The 19,847-nt window shown below is 39.8% G+C and overlaps 1 protein-coding gene across 1 annotated transcript; it reads right to left on the bottom strand.

Annotated features, from left to right (window-relative positions):
• Positions 1-290: 290 nt before the first annotated feature.
• ormdl2 (ORMDL sphingolipid biosynthesis regulator 2) lies at positions 291-18,020 on the bottom strand. The gene is made up of 4 exons (XM_012875601.3): positions 17,879-18,020; positions 14,635-14,808; positions 10,210-10,361; positions 291-804 (listed from the first exon to the last, which is right to left on the bottom strand). Exons 2-4 carry the CDS (start codon positions 14,806-14,808, stop codon positions 669-671), a joined length of 462 nt encoding a protein of 153 aa, XP_012731055.1. The 5' UTR covers positions 17,879-18,020; the 3' UTR covers positions 291-668.
• Positions 18,021-19,847: the final 1,827 nt, after the last annotated feature.

Here is a 19,847-nt window from a genome sequence, read left to right as displayed (position 1 = left end):
CCCCGAAACATGCATCACAAACAGGGAAACCCTCGCTCCGATGCAAACGCGACTCCCTCGAAAGCGGAAGGGGGGGGAACCCCTCAGGATATACGAGCATTTGGAGAATCCGTCAGCCCCCTCATGTAAAGCGTCTGGACTTCCCCACAGCTTGAAAGCCATCCCAACGTGGGACCAATGGATTTTGTACAAACGTCGGGATTCAGCAGTTTACCTGGACCAGGTGGACGTCACAAGATGAAGCGGCGGGTTTGTTCTGAAATGACGCGCACGTTCCTTTTTATTCTGTGTATCATCGCAAAAATGTTTATTGTGGGCGTGTAAATGCACGCCCGATTGAAAGTACAAAAGAAACTGATTGATTTATAATTATGGCAATAAACACAACTTTACATAATTGCAGCCAGTGCAAAACAAAAGTTGGACAAACATCACAAAATAAAACTAGTGCATTTTAAACCTTCAAAAAACATGAGAAATAGATTTTATTTTAGTATCGGAACGTATTTACTTTGATGAAACAGTGCATTCTTCAGAGCGCTCCTCGCTGCCGGGTTGTTGTTGTTTTTTTTTCCTTTCTTCTCCTCCAACCTTTACTCAGAAAACAGTTTGGAGAACTTTAAGTCCATTTTTGTTTTTTTTGGATAAAGTCCCAGTTTTAGGATGCGTCAGTATTTGTTGATGCCAAATATCCGTACTCCATGAAGCTGAGGCAGCTTTGGGATGAGGACAGTCAGCAGGGAGCACGTGTTGATGAAAAAATGTGTCGCGTCGTATTTTGTGTAGAAACTGGCGAGAATGTGCCTGCAAAGAGAAAAGGCATCAGCGTTAACAAACACTTTTAACTCTAATGAGAACATGTACAACGGCTGGTAAAAGTTTTTATACTCCTTGAACTTTTCCACATTTTGTCACATTATGCTCTCATGTCAGAGGATTTTTAGGGTTTTTGTGCCACAGACCAACACAATGTTGTGCATCACTGCGGAGTGGAAGGAAAATTATGCATAATCATATCACTTTATCAAAGAAAATCAATGGGGCGTGTAGTTGAAACCACATTTTGCTGCAATTCCAGCCGCAAGACTTAAAGAGTATGTTTTAAGAGAGCTAAATTTGTTCTCTTGTAACAGCAATTTTCCAGTCTAAAAGGGTCTAATTTAGAGCTGGACTTTGACTAGGCCATTCTAACACATAAATATGGTTGATTGTAGCTCTGGCTGTATTTGTAAGGTGTTCCTGATGGAAGATGAACCTCTATCCCAGTCTCAGGCGTTCTGCAGCCTCCAACAGGATTAATTTATGTTTTTTTCTTAGCTCTTACCACCTTCCTTGTCCCTTTTTGCAGAAACATATCCCCATGGCATGATGTTGGCATTTTATTTCACTGCTGGGAAAGTGCGTTCAGTGTAATGTGCAGTGTTAGTTTTCTATACATGGCTTGAGGCAATCTGCTTAAAAGACAAAAAAAAAAAATACCCTTTTCTGTTGCAAGCCCCAGTGTTTGGTTTCCGGGGACAAAGAAAAGCCTGGGGACTTTAAGTTTGACGCATTTCAGTTTGCTAGGGGCCATTTACGTGAAACAGCCCAATGACGTATGGGAAGGTAGTGAGGAAAACCGCAGTACCTCTCCGGGCCAGCAGGTGACAGCATAGGTCAAACAGAAAAAATGAGGGATTTCCCCCGTCGCCTTTCAGCAAAGGTCTGGTCCACAAAATACAGAATTAAAATTGACTCAGAACCTTGATTAAGTTTGGAGGTCCACATTCGCGCCCAAAAACATTTTACAACTACCTTTTCTGATAAGGAAAAAACAAAAAAAAAACTGATAGGCATGTTACTAATAACGGTGACCATAACCATTATTAGTAACATGCAATAACTAATGTACAATAATATGCAACTCATGTAAATTTAATCTCTGGACTATACATATAACTGTATAACTGTTACAATTACTGTAACAAGTGTTTTGCAGTAACTACGTGCAATAATGTGCTGTGTTTATTATTATTATTATTATTATTATTATTATGGTGTTATATTATTATGTTATAAAGGTCATAGCTTTATAAGTGTAACTATTAGAGTAACGACTGCAACCATGCACCATAGCTGCAACAATAACTGTAATAACTTATGTGCAATAAGCTATTTAAACAAGGTGCTATAATCCGTGCATTAAGCCTGTGCAATAGTCCTGTATAAACTGTATAATAACATATGTGCAATAACATATTTATACATAGGAGTGTACAGAATTGTATATTGTATGTAGCTGTATAACTGTATCTTACTGATTCTACTTACCTACTTTGACACCTTCTTCTGACTTTTGACTATTGAGCCGATGGGACAAGTGAATTTCTCCACTGTGAGATCAATAAAGCTTATCTTATCTTATCTTATCTTAGGTCAGGGTTCTAGCAAGCACATTTCACGGTAATGGATGTCACTACGACATGGAACAGCATGACACGGATATCTGAGAGGAACATGGAGAAGTCAATAAAGCTCTTGAAGGTGCTGCGCAGCTATAAACCTCCTGAACAACATCAGCTAGCGCTAGCTGTTATTAGCGTGATGAACAGCCTCCTTCGAGCTGCACTACGCAACGTTCTGCTGCGAGAATGAAACCCAGACAAGCAGCTAAATGAAACACCAGCCCATATCCTTACTGCTCCTTCCTCCTCCTCCTTGTGGCGGACAGTTTTTTTTTTCTGCACATATCCCCAATTATTGAATAAACCCCCAGTTTTGTTTAAAAGTCCCACCCTAAGATGAGGAACTTTTCCCTGTTAAAGTAAAATCCCTCACATGGAAATGCGCAGTGGGCTTTTAAGGTCTAATGGAAAAGACCCCGGCTTTCTTTTCACTACTCTTCTATAAAGGCCACATTTGTCAAGAGTATGGCAACTATTTGTTGTACTGATAGATTCTCAAGCCTGAGCTGTGGGTCTCTACAGCTCCTCCAGAGTTACCATAGGCCTCTTGGCTGCTTTGCTGAATAAGGCTGTCCTTGCCTGGCCTGTCAGTGGATGGTCACGTTTTGGTATCTTGACATCCGTTTCCCATTTCAGGACTATGAACTGAACATTAGGAAGTCACTGGATATTATGTGAAGTATCACAGTAAAGAGGCTGAAATACCAATGTACACATACTTTTCAGATTCTTATTCTTAAAAAAAGAATTGAAAAAAAAAATCCTGCATCATTTTCCTTTCACTTTTACAATTTACGTGCATATCTGTTCTAGTCCATCATCTAAAATCCCTGAAGCGGATGAAATTTGTGGTATTAACCTAACGAAAATACAGAAAAGCTAAATTAGTAAAAAGTCTGAATACCTTTGCATGGTACTGTATGTTAATACAATTATTTGAAAACTTAATTTTGCTCTAAATCAAAACAGGCAGCTTGGATGAGAAACCATTTTAAATATCACACAGAGAGGAACTGATTAAAATGAGCAGCTCAATTTACTTCTCATCGTTACTATACGTGATTAAAAAATATTTTTTTCTTGCCTTTATAGTTAGATAACTGAGCTGTTTGATCTACTGTTAAACTTTCTTTATACATGCATTTTTAAAATGTCTTATTCCTGACTTATAAGCGGGCTGAATGCATTAGTGATGTTTCCGAGACGCTCTACTCTTGCTGACCTGTTGCTGTCAGCTGAGTGTGTGACGACGTCTGATTTGCATGAAGCGTGTAACTCGGCACGCGTGTTGGGACGCCAGCTGAATGCCCGGTGTGAAAACAAACGCACAGCTGCCCACTTGTGATGGATCACGCGAACTCTTTGAACCTTACACAAACACCTGACATGTTATCAGGTCCTAGGATTGGGTTTGTTTGCTGGATCTAATGAGCAGGAGTCTGATACAAAGATCCAGTTTTCTACACACTGAAAGATAATGAGATTTAAAAGTTTTCCCCTGCCTGTTTTTGTGCTTTTTTGTGTGTTTTTTTAGTTGTTTGTGGTCTCCCCCCTTTTCTGTTTATCTTCATGTAGGGTTTTTCTGTGTAGACTACAGTTTTGCTCAGGTCTGTTGCCTTGATAAAATCTGTCCTTTGTGATACTTTTTCTTTTACAATTGCTGCAACCACTGGTGCGCTTGATCTGTTATCTGCTGCCTCTTCCTTAAAAAAAATAAAATAAAAATCAGTTTATTTATATAGCACCAATTTACAATATGGCATCTCAGGGCACTTTACAATCAAATTATCCAGATTGATCAAATATTTTCTATCTAAAGAAACCCAGCAAATTGCTTCAGGTCATTGACTTAAAGATGATTAGCTTAGTTCAACCAGGTGATTCATTTAAAAAATAGCAGGTTGCTTTATTAGAAAATATAAAAGCGGAAGAATTACTAAAGGAAAAAAAGTGCTGGGGCTACAGTGGCCTAATACAGATATAACGGTCTTCAAAAAGTTTAAAGTTCCTTGGAAAATGAGTCCCTTTTTCGCATATTATCATGTTGCGTTAATGCAACAGAGACCAACACAAAGAAGAGCAAGAGGTGAATTCTTTGTACAAATAAATTTCTGAAACTGGCACACTTTCTGAAATTAACTTCTTCTGATACTGATCATCACTCTGAAACCATCTGTGAAACATGGTGGTGGCTGCATCATGCTGTGGCTAACATCTACAAAAGTTGACGGGAAGATGGAGCTAAACAGGAAAATCCTTGAAAACTTGTTAGAGGCTACGAAAGACTTGGGACCGGGGCGGAGATTCACCTTCCAGCAGGACAACGACACAAAACATAAAACCAGAGCTACAACGTAACGGTTTAGATCAGGATTGGGCAATTCTTGTCCTCGAGAAAGGTGCTCTGCAGATTCTGGTTCAGAACAGCAGAATCAAATCAACGCCCGTTTGTCAGATCTCTGTAGAACCTGGTATGTACCGAGCAAGCTGTGCTCAAAAACACGCATCTGGACTGGAATTAGCTGCAGTTGGCCACCCCTGGTTTATATCAAAACATATTTAGATAGTCTCAGTCAAAGTCTCAATCTAAATGTGATTAAAAATGTGTAACAAGGCCTATAATATACTCCTTTTTCCAAGCTGGCTGTCATAGACATACTTTGCTAAGAACTGTCCAAAACATGTCAAGATCTCTAAAGGCTGTAGAGACAAAACGTAAAACACCTGCTGTTGTAATTGCACAGGAAACTGACACTACACATGAATTTCAAAATAATTGTATCATTTTCTTTCCCTCTCAAAAGGTAAGCATTGCTCAGTGTCGGTGCATCATGAAATAAGTTAGTGTTTGTGGTTGTATTGTGACAAAAGTTGATAAATTCAAGGTTATGAACAAAGTATTGTTTACAAGTGTGCTGTTTTGGTTGCGACAGAGCAACAATTAAATTTTTTAGTAAATAAGAGTGAAATGCAGTTCAATATAGCTAATTGAACTTCAGCTTTATTAAGGGTTCTGATAGCAATGTAAAAAAAAGTTTGAAAAAGTTTTCTATCAATGATCACATTTTTCCCTTTAGGAGAGTTATGTGATACAGGCAGTGGAGATGGCAGCGAGTATCTTTATTCCAGGGGTCACCAACATGGGGCACAATCCACCAGTGAGCTGCATCTAAAACTTTATGTTATTCCATTACTCTTCCTGTTTATTCACAGATTTTAAAATGACAACATCTATAACTAAGCATGAAAAATGTGTTTATTTTACATAAAGGTGAACTAAGACTCTTCTATAGTCCTGAAGCCCACCCGGCAGCAAAAACAGAGACACGAAGCCAAGATACAGCTAGCAAACCTGGTGAGGCTAGCAGAGACGCTAAAGCTAACACTGCGGCTGAGCTACTCCTGCTCACCAGATGGTCAACGACAAATCAAGCATCTCAGCACTTTTAAAAGGACTCAAGAATGCAAAATGAATGACATTAAAAAATTAACTCAGGTTATAGAGACCAAGCTGTCTTTTTAATTTGGAAATGAGTCAATTAGCTGCTAAGGACTATATGCACCACTTAAGCCTCTCACTATGTGTTGTTGTTGGGCAGCACAATCAACTGTTTGTTAAAAAGTAAAATTGGAAAAGATTTGCTGCGATAGACTGGCGACCTGTCCAGGGTGTACTACGCCAGTGTCTGCCCCACCAAAAATGTCATTATGGTAACGCATGATAACAACGAAGCTTCTTGATTGCGACGTGTCTGAACAACATCAAGCCTAACATAGGCTACGTTCACACTGCAGGGAAATGTGGCCCAAATCTGATCTTTTTGGCCATAAGCGACCCATATATGGCCTGTTCACTGCAGAGTGAACGGCCCAATTCCGATCTTTTCTCAAAATCTGATTTATGCCACTTGAATATGTGATACTAATTTGGATAAATGATCCCAACCAGTCTGCGATAGACTGGTGACCTGTCCCAGGTGTACCCCGCCTCTCGCCCATTGACAGCTGGAGATAGACACCAGCACCCCTCACGACCCCACAAGGGATAGACGTGTTAGACAATGGATGGATGGATCCCTACCAGTATGTGTTTTTTTTTTAAACAAAACTTTATTGAAAACTTTTAGAAACAATTACATTCACCATCGCTTCGGTAAACACCCCGTTATCTGCACATGCGGGTCGCTTTGCGGTCTTAAACCGTTCAGACAGCAATATGATGCTGGTTGCATTTAACAGTGGTATAAACGGCCACCTCAGAAAAAAAAAAAATCTGATTTCAGCTAAAAATCGGAATTGAGCATCAAGACCTGCAGTGTGAATGTAGCCACAGATTTCCTCAAAGATGCTGACGAAGCGCTACAAACTTATTGTCCTGCTTCTCAAAGTGGGATGGAAATCCTGGGACAGAAACGGTAAATAGGAGCAGACAGAGGAATCGGTGCTTTGGTTGATTACCGGGGGGGAGGGTGGTTATTACATCATGATCTTTCCAGACTACTCTAAACTCGACATAAAGAAGCAGCTTTTAACCATTGCAAATGTAAGGGTTGGGTCAAGTTTTCCATGATGCTCTACCTGAGGAGAACGGAGGGTTAACATCTGTTACGGAAGCCCCCCCCCCCCCCCCCCCAAAAAAAGGACTAGATCGAATCGGCTCTGCCCCCATGAGAGTATACTTGACCGATGTTCTCGAACCATTCTGTTGAACGATAAACATTTTTCATTTACACGGTTTGAAAGAATCTTAAGTTACTCTAATTTAATATTGTTATTCAATTTAGTATTTTGGATAGTGGCATCATTGCTTTTATTTTAAGCTCCCTTTTAGGTTGTGTTTCGATTTTGTGACGGTTTTTAGTTAAATACTGCTCTGGAATTGTAGTAGTATAATATCAGTTACATATGCCGCCCTCCTGGACCTGCTGCTGTACCTTGGTTTTGTTTTGTTGTTTACCTGTTTATCTTTTCACCTGTTTTCTGAGTGAAGAGATCAGTTTGTTCCTTAACGTCATTTTAGCTCAACCCATAAAGTATTTAGGGCCAAATTGAAAGTTATACAGGAGGCCTCTCGGATAGATTGCCTTATGCCGGTTTCACTGTTTTGGGTGGAGTGACACTACTACAAATCTGCTACTACATGCATCTTTGTTATGCAATGTCCTTTATCAGCCTACATAAGAGGCACAGAAGCCATCCTATTATTTGACACTTACAGTAGGTATGGAAAACGATGACCTTCATATTCAGCGTTAATGCAAACCTCCACGCAGCAGCCTCCATATGGACCAACGCTAAACTCTGCATAGGGAAATCGCCGTTCCTCTGGAAATAATGAGCGGACAGGGAAATCCTGGTCCTTGGCGACCGTACGTGCCAAGAATACACTCAAGTCTTTTTCGCAAGACCCAATTCAGCCTGCTCCAGAATCAGTCTGGCAAGTACTTCCAACTGAGACCCCTATTGGTCCAAACGTTTGGATCTCTCTCACCACCTCCTACTGAAAGCAAAAACATTTTTTGCTTTAAAAGGCTCAGACAAGTGAGGGTCCCGCCTTAGCCTAACTAAACTGCCCTGGAAGGTCTATTGTGCAGTAATTGAGCTGAACGCTTTAATTTGAAATGAGAGCAATACTTTTTCAGCATTGAAGAGCCTGATTAGGAGATATGATCACTTTGAACACGATATCTGGCATCACCGAGCATGTAACATATTATAATTTGCCATTTTTGTCTTTATCCCCATTTTTTTTTAAACCTTTTTAAGTGTATTTTTGTTTTCCCGTCCCATTTTATTTTTCATTAGATTGTTTGCTTCCTGTATTTTACTTTCTGTTTGCCGGAGTGGAAGCACTTTACAATATAGACGTGCGTTTACTTCCTGTTTTCAAGCCTTAATGCTAATTGTGACATAACCATTATTTCCCATATACTTGCTATGTGTGATACGCATAGACCCCCAATAAAGGGTTTCCGTCTATTTGTGCTTATTGTGAAATTGTGATCTTAAAATGGTGCTTAAGATTGGGCTTTTGAAAACAAACCCTCAAGCTTGGTTTGGCAGGAAAACAACGGATTAAACATGGAAAAGCGTCTTGTTGCCACAGTTTAGGCATAGTAGCGGATCTGTGATGCTCTGGGCCCATTTCGCTTCCAAAGGCTTGGTAACCCTGTTAAAGAGCATGGTATTGTGAACTATTAGAAATATCAGGAAATTTTAAATAAACATCTGATAGGACGCTATGAGTAACCTTAAAACTGGTTATCATTGGATCTTGTACCAGGATAAAAATCCAACACATGTAGCCAAATCAACACAGAAATTGTTAATCAGACAGGAAATCAAACGTCTTCCGAGTAGGGCTGGGCGATATGGATTAAAAAATAAATCTCAGATTTTATCATACCAAATCCGATTAATCGATTTTTTTCCTCCTTTTTGTTTCATAAAAAGAAATTAAAGAAATTATTTTAAAACCTTGCTTTTATGTCAAGCATTTCGTCAGGGAGTTGACCTGAATTCAAAGTGCAACTAAAAACAAGCTGTGAAACAGGCTTGTAAAACAAGATGGCAGCCGTGCCATGATAAACAATGAAAATATAACAAAACATTTGCTGCTAGTGGTATTACACATTGAGCTAAGAACAGGCTTCACTGCACTTGTGGACTTCTAAGTTAAAAAAAAAGTAAATAAGTAAATGAAGTACCTCGTATTATGGTAAAAAAAAGTTTCTACTTAACAATATTTTGACAATACATTTGCCTAAACATAAATTATATCCAGCATCATATGCTGTTCTCTTCATGGAAACCCAATGAGTGTATTTGCAAAATAAAATCCAGATTTTCCAAAAAACGAAATCTTAAAGAATTGTAAATTCGAATTAATCGATTAAATCGATTTATCGCCCAGCCCTACTTCCAAGGCCATCTCAGTATCAAGACATAATCCAAAATAAAGACTACAGGGGAGGACGCAGGACTCTGGGTGATTTAGTGGGACTGCGCAAAGACTAATACTCACAGATCCCCTCCATCTGCGTGCTCCAACTTTGTCACATGTTTAGGAAAAGACTGAGCGATGTTAACTAAAGGGGGTTGTAAAAAAGTTATTGGAATGTTTTAGAAAAAGAAAACAATTACATGGATCCCCCTCGCCCCCACGAATAAATGTACTCAAATTAATTTAATTAACTTTTTCATTGTGAGATTGAACCGATTGACTTTCTCGGTTTTAGGCACCCCCTAAAAACCACCTAATAATGCAAAATAAACCAACTAACATCTGACAAAGGATGAAAAAATATACAACTGCAATAAAAGCTTAATGTATTCTAATTTTACTAATTTTTAGCAAGAATGTCAATAATCGTAGAGATGGCTGTGCTTGTTTAAGACCTTTATCTTTCTTTGCAGTGCAGCCCACACGTGTAAATGACCTCGAAGCAACTTTAAAACACTGTTCTTTCTGGCTATAGAGTCACATTTTGCTCTTCTACTTTGTGCTAAATGTATGCCAGCTCTTTGGGCTCCAGTTTTCCCCACCTGGTTTTCCCCAGAAATAATTCCAGGAATTGAAGAATTTTCCCATTTAAATCAGAACATTCCCATCGGTTGGCACACTGGCTGTCCTTTGATGGACTACATCATTCAAGGAAACAATTCATATATTTTGCAACGGGCCCGATTGGGTCATCATAACGAAAGTGAAACTATGCGCGGCACAGCGGGCATCTTTTGTATTTTAGCAGCAGGCGTTACTCACAGAACAATTGGTGAGATGGTGAGGAACTTGCGCGAAGAAGTGAACTGGACACCGTAGTCCATCTGTTCCCAGTGTGTGAGGAGACGAGCTTTGCCTTGGTCGGGGGTTTCGAAGGGAGTGCCCTTCACTGTGTGTAGAAACAGGTACATTGCCTGGAGAAAGGAAGACAGCAAAGCAACCATCTATCATCAGTTTAATGCCACACAGGATTTGGTTCAAAAGGCTGCATTCATTCACCCGACTGAGTGCAAAACTGAACGTTTAATCTTAGAAACTGCGCTGCATTTGTGCTAATGTGGGTTTCGACACATCAGAAACATCTCTGGATGCCTGATTGCTGCAAAGTCAACGACACAAGGGTTTCCTTAGACAGAAAACTTTTTATCAATTACAGTAATAAACTGACCGCGACTGTGTTGCGTAATGACTAGGATCAAAATTGAAATGTGTGCAACTGACTTGGAATCTGTCTGTGTGATTGGATTAAATGGACGGCATCTGCTGTGAATGAGCGCTACATAAATAAAACCGAATTGACTTGGGACTACAACCTGGGAAAAAACAGGATTAATATTTGTTAATAAAAATAAAATAGTCCTGTTTTAATCAGATATTTTACTTAAATAAAATATTCTAAGGAGTTTATACTCTTTTGTCTGAAGAGCACGCTTAGCATCGATTCCCCCTAGTTAATTTATATCACACCCTGGATCCACTCTGGGTCTGAACCACTGAGCTATATTATACACTGGAGTGCTAATCGCCCGCTGTTAGAACGAGTCGCTTTGAAGCCACCGGCCGCCATATTGGTACTCCCTATTTTCCTCCAGTAACCAGGGGATATGTGTGCTACAGCATCGAATAACGAGGATTTTTTTCATGTTCAGGGGGGGCTTAAGACTTTTAAAATGTCAAATGCCATATACTTTTATGTTATGTACTAAAACTATCAAGTAATGAGAAAGTCGTGTGCTGAAATATTTTGCATTTTATTTATTTATATATATATATATATATATATATATATATATATATATATATATATATATATATATATATATATATATATATATATAACATTTATAAATATATAAATAACAATATACAGAAACATATATTTACATATATGTATACATATATATACACATAGATACCTATACACATACTTGTATATACATATATATATATTTAATATGAATAACATGTAAAATATTTCAGCACCTAATTTCCTAGTAGTTGATAGTGTTAGTACATCCACTGACTGTAGAATTACCTATGAAACGTTTTTACACAGCCAGAAAACTGCTTGTTGTTGCAACCAAATCCTATGGGATTCTGTGAGAGTAGGGAGTAGCAAGATGGCGGCCAGTGACTTCAGTTTTTCGGCAAAATCAGCACTCCAGTGTATAATATAGCTCAGTGGTCCCAACAGAGTGGATAAAAATGTGTCTCCATTCAGTCCTTTCCCCCCCCCCAATTATGCCGGGCACACACTGCACGATATTTTCAGTCAAACTGTACGACGAAACCGCAGGGTTTAAAAGTTCACAGCTCACGATATCTGTTCTTACACTGTGTGGCCCGATGCTCTAATGCGACCTGACGGCTCACACAGTGCGTTCAAAAACCACATGCAGAGAGATGGCGCTACTCGGACTCGTCTACCCAGAAGCCAAATGTCAACAGTAGAAGAAGAAGAAAAAAGCGGAAGTGTCGATGCTCACTATTAAATATGAGGCTCACTAGAACGAAACACGCTGCCTTGACAATTTTACGAGTTGCTCCTCCGTAGTTTGACTCCATGTCAAACTACGGCTGTCATGCCGTCATGCTTCTCTCCACTCCTATGTTTTCTTTTGAGAATACGAAGAAGAATCTAATTGTTTGTACATGCGCAGAGGTCGGGGGAAATCGGCTCGTAGACGCTCGTAACTCCGCTTCACCAGCAGGACGCGCTCACGATCATCTTATGAGGGCCGACTGAACTTCAAATATGTTAGATTTTCAACCGCCTGTCCGATTCCTGATGGTCGTGAGAGGCGAATCGCCCCTCGTTACCGCCTTTATACGACACGACGCAGGACGCACGATGCAGCTGAAACTCTGCCCGATCCAAAAAATTCTTGCACGACTGAAAAATCGGCCCGAAAAGGGCAAAAACTTGTACAGTGTACACCAGGCTTCAGTCCTCCCCCCCCATTCAGTCCTTTTTTCAGGGCCTGTTTTTGAGTGTCTGTGTGAATCTCCTCTTTCTGCACCTGCCATTCTATGACAAAGCTGAAACATTGATGCACAATCGAAGCACTGCCATCTGTTCACTTTCCCGCTCTTTTTAATCCCCTATATAAAAACATATAGGAGGACGTCTCCGAATGCGAGGACGATTATGTCCGACAGTGACATTTTAAAAGGCCTGTTTTGCAATATAAATGGTAAATAGCTTGTACTTGTATAGCGCTTTAACTAGTCTGACGACCTCCAACGCGCTTCACACTGCAGTTTTAGTCATTCACACCCTGACGGTGGTGAGCTATGTTAATAGCCACAGCTGCCCTGGCGTAGACTCAGAGAGGCGAGGCTGTCATACACCGAGGCCTCTGACCACCGGCAGCAGGCAATTCGGGTGAAGTGTCTTGCCCAATGACACAACGACGCAGACAGAGGAGGATCGAACCGGCAACCCGCCAATTGCAGGACGAACTCCCTAACCTCTGCGTCACCGTCGCCCCAACATATAACCACTGTTGCAGAGCTCCACACGTCCCTCTGGGATCGCTCCGTTGGAGATGTATTTCAGAAGGAGGGGCCTGATCAAAAATCCTTGCATATGATTGGATAAACCACTTGTCCATCATCTTTACTGACGTGCTGCTTCAGCCACTTACGTAACCGAAAACATCGTTTACACTAACAAAAGCCTTCCAAGCCGGTATCTGGTGTTCGTTTAAAGAACTAATATTTGGTAGATTAGACAACACTACAAATTAGTCACATGTACGAAAATCCCGCCTGGTGATCCTGATTGGCTCATCCATTTTAGGCGGTATTGAAATCCCTCCCAATGGCAGCGAGTCCAGATGAATGTGTGGAGCTCAGCGGAACTACATCCATCTGTCAGGTTAACCCTACGCTACACCTTAAACCAGGGGTGTCAAACATACGGCCCGCGGGCTGCTTCCGGCCCGCCGAACAATTTAGTACGGCCCGCTGGCTAAATGCATTATCATTATTCAAAAAATAATAATAATAATAATATATATTATTTATTTATTTTTATCCAGTGTCCTGTCTGGCAATGTGGCAATAAGAATTAACTTGTCTTAATGCCAAAAAGAACTCATCAGATTTGACTTTCACAAGTGGAGCAGTACTGCTTTTGCCATAGTGCTCCGCTTGATGTATGAATGTGAATATTTTTATTATGATTCATGTGGGGAATATCTCAAATGATATGGACACTACAATGGGTAGGTAGGAGAGGAAAGGAAGAACAATACGATCAAAAGAAAAGGTGAAAGTAAGAGGAAATAAAAGGAAGAGAATGATAAAAATAATTTTTGAAAAAAAAAAACATGTAATCTACTTAGTTTAATTGAAAATCTGCAGTTCCTATATTGTCCACGAGGGGCGCTGTGTTTTAATCAGCAGATGGTAGCACTGAGCTTCACATGTGGAAAATTAATTTTAAATAATTTCTTAATTTTTATCTGTTTGATGTATTTTGTCATGCAGGACAGTGTTTTTTAAATTCCAAAAAATGTGAATAAATGTTTTTCAACATTGTACAATCACTTTGATCAGTTCTTATGCATAATGCACAAGTAAATGTTTAACTGAGTAAAAGTATTGTTGAAATTGCACATACTTTTCTTAAAAACGCTGAGGTTATTCATAATATATTGTGTAAAAGTGAAATTCATTTAAATATAAAAATCAACAAAAAGTCCACTTTTATTAGTTCTATTTAATCTTGCAATGAGTTTACTCGTGTGGCCCTCTTGAGATCAGATTAAGCTGAATGCGGCCCCTCAACCAAAATGAGTTTGACACCCCTGCCTTAAACACACCATCCCAACACTTGCAGACTCACAGCTCTTGTTGCAATGTAAGATATTTATATAGTGTTGACTCAGGTGGGCCAAATACAAATGCACACCACACTTTTCAGATTTAATTGGTGAAAAAAATGTTTTAACCCATCAGCTTTCGTCCAAATAAACGCACATTAAAGTTTTCAGTTGTAACATGACAAAATGTACAAAGGTTTAGTATAAGGACGGCAGATTGTAAAGGGAGCGGGACGCAAGGCAGGTAGGGCTGTGATAACCGTAATACGATGAAAGCTGCGAAACTCTGAGAGATGAAACAAATCCTAACTGTGTCGTTTGTTTCCCCTGTTCAGATCTCAGGATCTTTCACACTGACCAGGTTGTGGATGACATTGGTGAGGGTCCAGACGAGCGGCACCGACAGGAAGGGAATGCTGAGCAGAACGATGTGCAGCACCACGGTCAGCAGAAGATAGGTGAGCCATATTCCCCTGCTGTTCATCACCCGCGTGTTGGGGTTCACCTCACTGTGAGCAACGCCAACATTCATCTAGGAGGGAAGGAGATCAAGCGATTAAAGTCTAATATAAACAATTCAGTCATCTATTGTCTGACATTAGGTGGCCGGGAAGCTCAGGCCTCTCCTCTCCCTACATCTTCTTCTGGTTATCCTAAGAAGTTTCCAGGCTATTAAGGACTTCCATATTGTCCCTCTAGTGCAGAGGTCTGCAACCTGTTGCTCTTTGGACCTTCCACAGTCGCTCTTAATAACTTTGGCTACAAATTATATTTTTTATTATGGTATTTAAATGCAATAATGATAATAAATGCAGGTTTTAGCAGTTTTTTTCTTGCAATAATTGCTTTTATTTTTCGCAACAGAATGATGCTAAAAGTGCCAGCAATATTTCATTTTATATCAATATTTTTTTTTTTTTACATCATTATCCACAAATATCAACATCCCATCCATCCTCTTTTTTAAAACCTCAAAATACACATGAAAGGGCGTTTCTTTAACGATGGCAACATATTTCCTACAGTAGATCTTTATCACAAATTATAAGGCCAGGCAACATTTGCGGCTCTGAACGAGTTTAATTCAAGTGGACTGACGGCAAAATGTCTCTTTAGACTGTAAAGGTTGCAGGCCCCTGGGTCTGCCCGTCGGTCTCCTCCTGGTAGGATACGCACTCTAATTAGACGCCTAAACAACCTTTTGGTTGTATTCCTCACATTTAGATTTAGAATTGCTCTACTGTAACTAATACAACAATAACAAGATTAATAATGAGTAGGGTAAATCTTGCCTGTTTTTGTTTTTTGTTTAGGGGTGGGGGGGAGGAGGGGGTATTCCAATACATTAAAATATGGTTGGAGAATGTATTTACTTTAGTAAGTCAGTTCAAAAAGTGAGACGTTTCTCCAGTTTAAAAATCACAGTGATATATTTCAAGTGTTTATTTCTGTTAATTGTGACGATTATGGCTCAGAACTAATGAAAACCCCACATTTAAATAATCTGAAAACTGGGATACAACAAAAAAATAATAAAAAGGATTTTTAATAAACTTATGGCCTACACAACAATGGGAAATACTGCTGACTCGACAGCTGTACGCACAGAGTGTAAGCCACAAAAGGTCGCTCTCAATGGAAAGTTGGGTGGAAGGAAAACGTTTGGTGAAGCGTCAGGGATAACGGCAGACGTAAGAGGATTGTGAAATAAAGCCAGTGGGGCGGCATGTCATCCACTGGTGTTGGCCCCCACTGTGTTTCATCAAGTCCAAAGTCAGTGCAGCTGTCTGGCAATCTGCAATATAATCGCAATTTTAAAAAACAAAATGACCAAATCGCAGTGGTCTGCCATTTTTGGCTATGTAACATTTAATGGATCAGAAGCGTCCTTCAGGTGTCGGGTTTATGTTTAAAGCGGGTTTAAAGCGGAAGGGAGGAGAGTTGCAGCAGTGAGATAATCTAATTTTATTATTTAGAGTTTATATAATCATCACCCTGTGGCTCTACGTTTTTTCATGAGGAGTGAATGCTGCTTGTCAAGACTTGATGTAATCTACTGGGTTTCTTTTGGACCAACCTGTATAATCTCATTGAATTTGACTTTGAAAAGTGCCTTAAGGTGACATGTATCATGAATCGGCGCTATATAATTAAATTTAATTGAATCCTTTATTATCAGAAACTTTCAGGAATCTCACCACAGCATTAAGTTGCGGTCAAACTGTTTATTCATTGGTTGCGCTTTATATTCAACAAGAATTGATGTCCAACTCACAAAGCTGTTTTCTTGAATAAGAATATTCTGATTAATAAAAACAGTTACATTTCTTGTTTTAAATAGTCTTTGTTTACAGACATCTTTATCTACAGGCCATTTTTGTTGCTTGTGATTAATGTAGAGAAAAGTCAAAATGAAAATTGCAATTATGGTTGAAATAAATTATAATTTAGATTTTTGGCACAGTCACACAGCCCTACTGCCCACACAGCTAAAGTAACCAATACTTCTTGGTATCACTTTGCTTCACTAAATAGCAAACTGGCAAAACCTAAACTTCATAGAAAGGTTATGTATTAGATGTATTTATTGTACCGTACATGGAAATACGTTTGGCAGGCTGACGTTTCTGTATTAAAACATTTTTATTAGATTTATGCAATTTTGAATAATCTGAGGAAGGCTTTTGGGGTTTTCATTAACTGTAAGCCACAGGCCTCTAAACTAACTTAAATATATCGCTATGTATAATGAGTCTATGTAATGTGAATTACCCAAATAAAATCAGGTTTTCTTTGGAATCTAATGCGAACCTTAAATGCCTTAAAGTCAAAGGAGTAAATTTAGTTAATTGTTGCCTCTGTGGCGGCATCAGCCATCTTCTGCTGTGTCATCTGCTGGAGTAGCAGCTTGTTTATAGCTGAGAGGAACCAGGTGGATGGGCTCATCAGGACCCAGGCCGCCCCTGTCCTAGGATGTCCCCCTGAGACAATATCACTGTTGGACAGTGTCTTCCCTCACATGCATGAAGCTCTTCCAGAGAGTTACTTTTAATAACTGTAAAGCATTACATTTAAAAAAATTTCCCTTACTTTCTTCTGATACACCTGAATGCATCCCCACCCCACACACCGTGGGACAATAAAGGTATATTTCCATTCTATTAGTTTCGAGAGTTCTGTCTGCGTGCGGATACGACCCCGCCCGCCTAAGTTGTGCTCGGTGGTAAAAACACGCGCCTCCGACGCTAGCCTGTTTAGCCGCAGCAGCTTTCATCCGCTAACCACAAACCAGTCAGCTACCGACCACTGTAAATACATTCAACTAAGCCAAGGCACCGTGTTTATAGCTATTCACCACGACAGCTGTGCCACTCAACTTTTTCAGCTAAAGTTTAAACAAAAAAAAGGAGATGGCGTTCCCTAGCTAACATCTACAGGTTCCCCAGCTGTTTCATCAAACCCGAGTTAAACAGGAGCAGCTGCGGCTAACTTCACGTCCACACTGCGGAGGGTCGCTGCGCCTGCTGCGCTGAGACTTATTCTCACGGCCCACTCTGCATTTAGAGGTTTAAAACGGGACATTTAAGCGAAGCTAACTTTACCTTCCCGTGTTGTCGTTAGGTCACCAGGAATCCCCTTTTCTCTTTTTTTCTTTTCTTTAACCCCGCCCTCCTCCGGTTGGTTGCTGGGTCCTCCGGCTGCGTTGTTGCGCTCCGCGGTGCGGCCTGCACAGCTGCTGACAGGCGGCGGGTGGACAACCGGCGAGGAGGAGAAACAAACGGGGCAGATTGTTATAGCTGATAGAAATGTGGGTTTTTTTTTTGTTTTGTTTTGTTTTTTTAGATTAAAGCTCTTTTACATTACCTTAGAATCCCAACGAGACACAAGGTGCTGCTTTCACGGACCTCACTTCAGCTTCATTAGGTTGCAAAAGTTTCACGGCGTTTTTGTGTTCATATGCCGTCTATAAACACAACACAACACAACTAGAAAGTAGTTAGTTTTATTAGAAAACCAGTATATTAAGACTTCCACTTGCATTTTACAGTAAAATGCACTTCTGCTGCACATTAAGGTGACTAAATGAAAAACTGCCGAAATATATATTTAAAAAAAAAAAAGGTTAAATTAAAATGCAACAGCACAGTGTCACATGGAAACTTTTTATATCTTTAATCTTTTTCACATTTGTCTCGTTACAAGTCCACGCTCAGCTGTGTTATATTTGGACTCAGTGTACTAGATCAACACAAAGTGGTGCACAGTTGTAACGTGGAAGGAAAAGAAGAAATGGTTTTAAACTTGTTTTCGCTAATACATTTTTGTTAATGCGTATTATGCGTGCTTTTGGAAACACCTGTAAGTCTTCTGGGGAATGGCACTATCAGCTGTGCACATCTGGATACTTCTTTGTAAAATAGCCCGGTCATATGGGATATTTAAATTTCAAAGTTTTGCAAACAGAAAAAAAATAGAAAAAAAAATATTTAATTTTGGATTAAACTTCATTTATAGCCCTGGCTGTGTGTTTGGGGTTCATGTGCAGCTGGGAGGTGAACATCAACACCAATCTCAAGTCTTTTGCAGCTCCATCTTTACCTTGATCAGTCTTCTTATCAATGGATCCATCGTGCCTCTCGCTGCTCCAGAAGCACCCCATGTAATGATGTTGGTACAACCGTGTTTCATGGCGGAGATGGTATGTTCAGCGTTATATGCAATCTTAATTTTAGGCCCAGAGGTTCAGGTTTGATCTTATCTGATGAAATCACCTTCATTTACATGCATGCTGCATTATCTGCATGGCGTGTGGTAAATAACCAGATAGACTCCTTTTGGGTTTATTCAACAATGGCTTTCTTTTTGCCTCTGCTTCCACTAATCCCAAACTTGAAGAGTGCAGGGCTACACTGCAAAAACAGATCTAAAATAAGTAAATATTTATCCTTGATTTGAGCAGGTAAATAATATTATCTGCCAATGGAATGAGTATTTTGACCCCTAAAATAAGATATTTAGACATCCTGCACTTGAAATAAGGTGATGAAGATGAATTGTTCCTATTTTAAGTGCAAACATCTTATTCCATCTTATTTACCTGCTCAAATCAAGGACAAATACATTCATTTTAAAGAATATTTTACTTATTTCTAGGTCCGTTTTTGCAGGGCTAATGGTTCTCCTGTTAACAGATTCTCCCACCCACAGGGCAGGAATTTAATGGGCTTAAATTTTACCTTTATTGACCTAACATACCTGATATGTGCTAATAAGATTGTAAGAGTAGGGTGTGGGCAGAACAAAATCTAGAGAGGTGAAGGGTACGCCCAGGAAAGAAGAGGAATGAAACGCTGTTAAATACGGACACAATGAAAGGAAGACAGGCGGGACAGTGAAGGTATTCAAGGTGAATGAGTTTTAGTACTTATTGTGAAACATCCAAAGCAGCTTTCAGAGGAGGAGAGGACGGTGCAGGCGGCGTGTAGTGGATGGAGGGGGGGTTTGTATGGGTGGGTCACCAAGATGTCAGTGAGACCTGCTCTGGTGCATAGTTTGGTAACAGTAGCACTG

The sequence above is a fragment of the Fundulus heteroclitus genome, chromosome 1 (assembly GCF_011125445.2).
Source record: "Fundulus heteroclitus isolate FHET01 chromosome 1, MU-UCD_Fhet_4.1, whole genome shotgun sequence".
NCBI lineage: Eukaryota > Metazoa > Chordata > Actinopteri > Cyprinodontiformes > Fundulidae > Fundulus > Fundulus heteroclitus.
Note: the sequence above shows the minus strand (reverse complement) of the source record. Positions and strands in the feature narration are given on the sequence as shown.

Coding starts and splice junctions, on each gene's coding strand:
- ormdl2 (XM_012875601.3), bottom strand. CDS start 14,808: ATGAATGTTGGCGTTGCTCACAGTGAGGTGAACCCCAACACGCGGGTG. Junction 10,362..14,634: donor CCAATGTCATCCACAACCTG/GTCAGTGTGAAA, acceptor TCCTTTCTCCAG/GCAATGTACCTGTTTCTACA. Junction 805..10,209: donor ACCATCTCACCAATTGTTCT/GTGAGTAACGCC, acceptor TTCTCTTTGCAG/GCACATTCTCGCCAGTTTCT.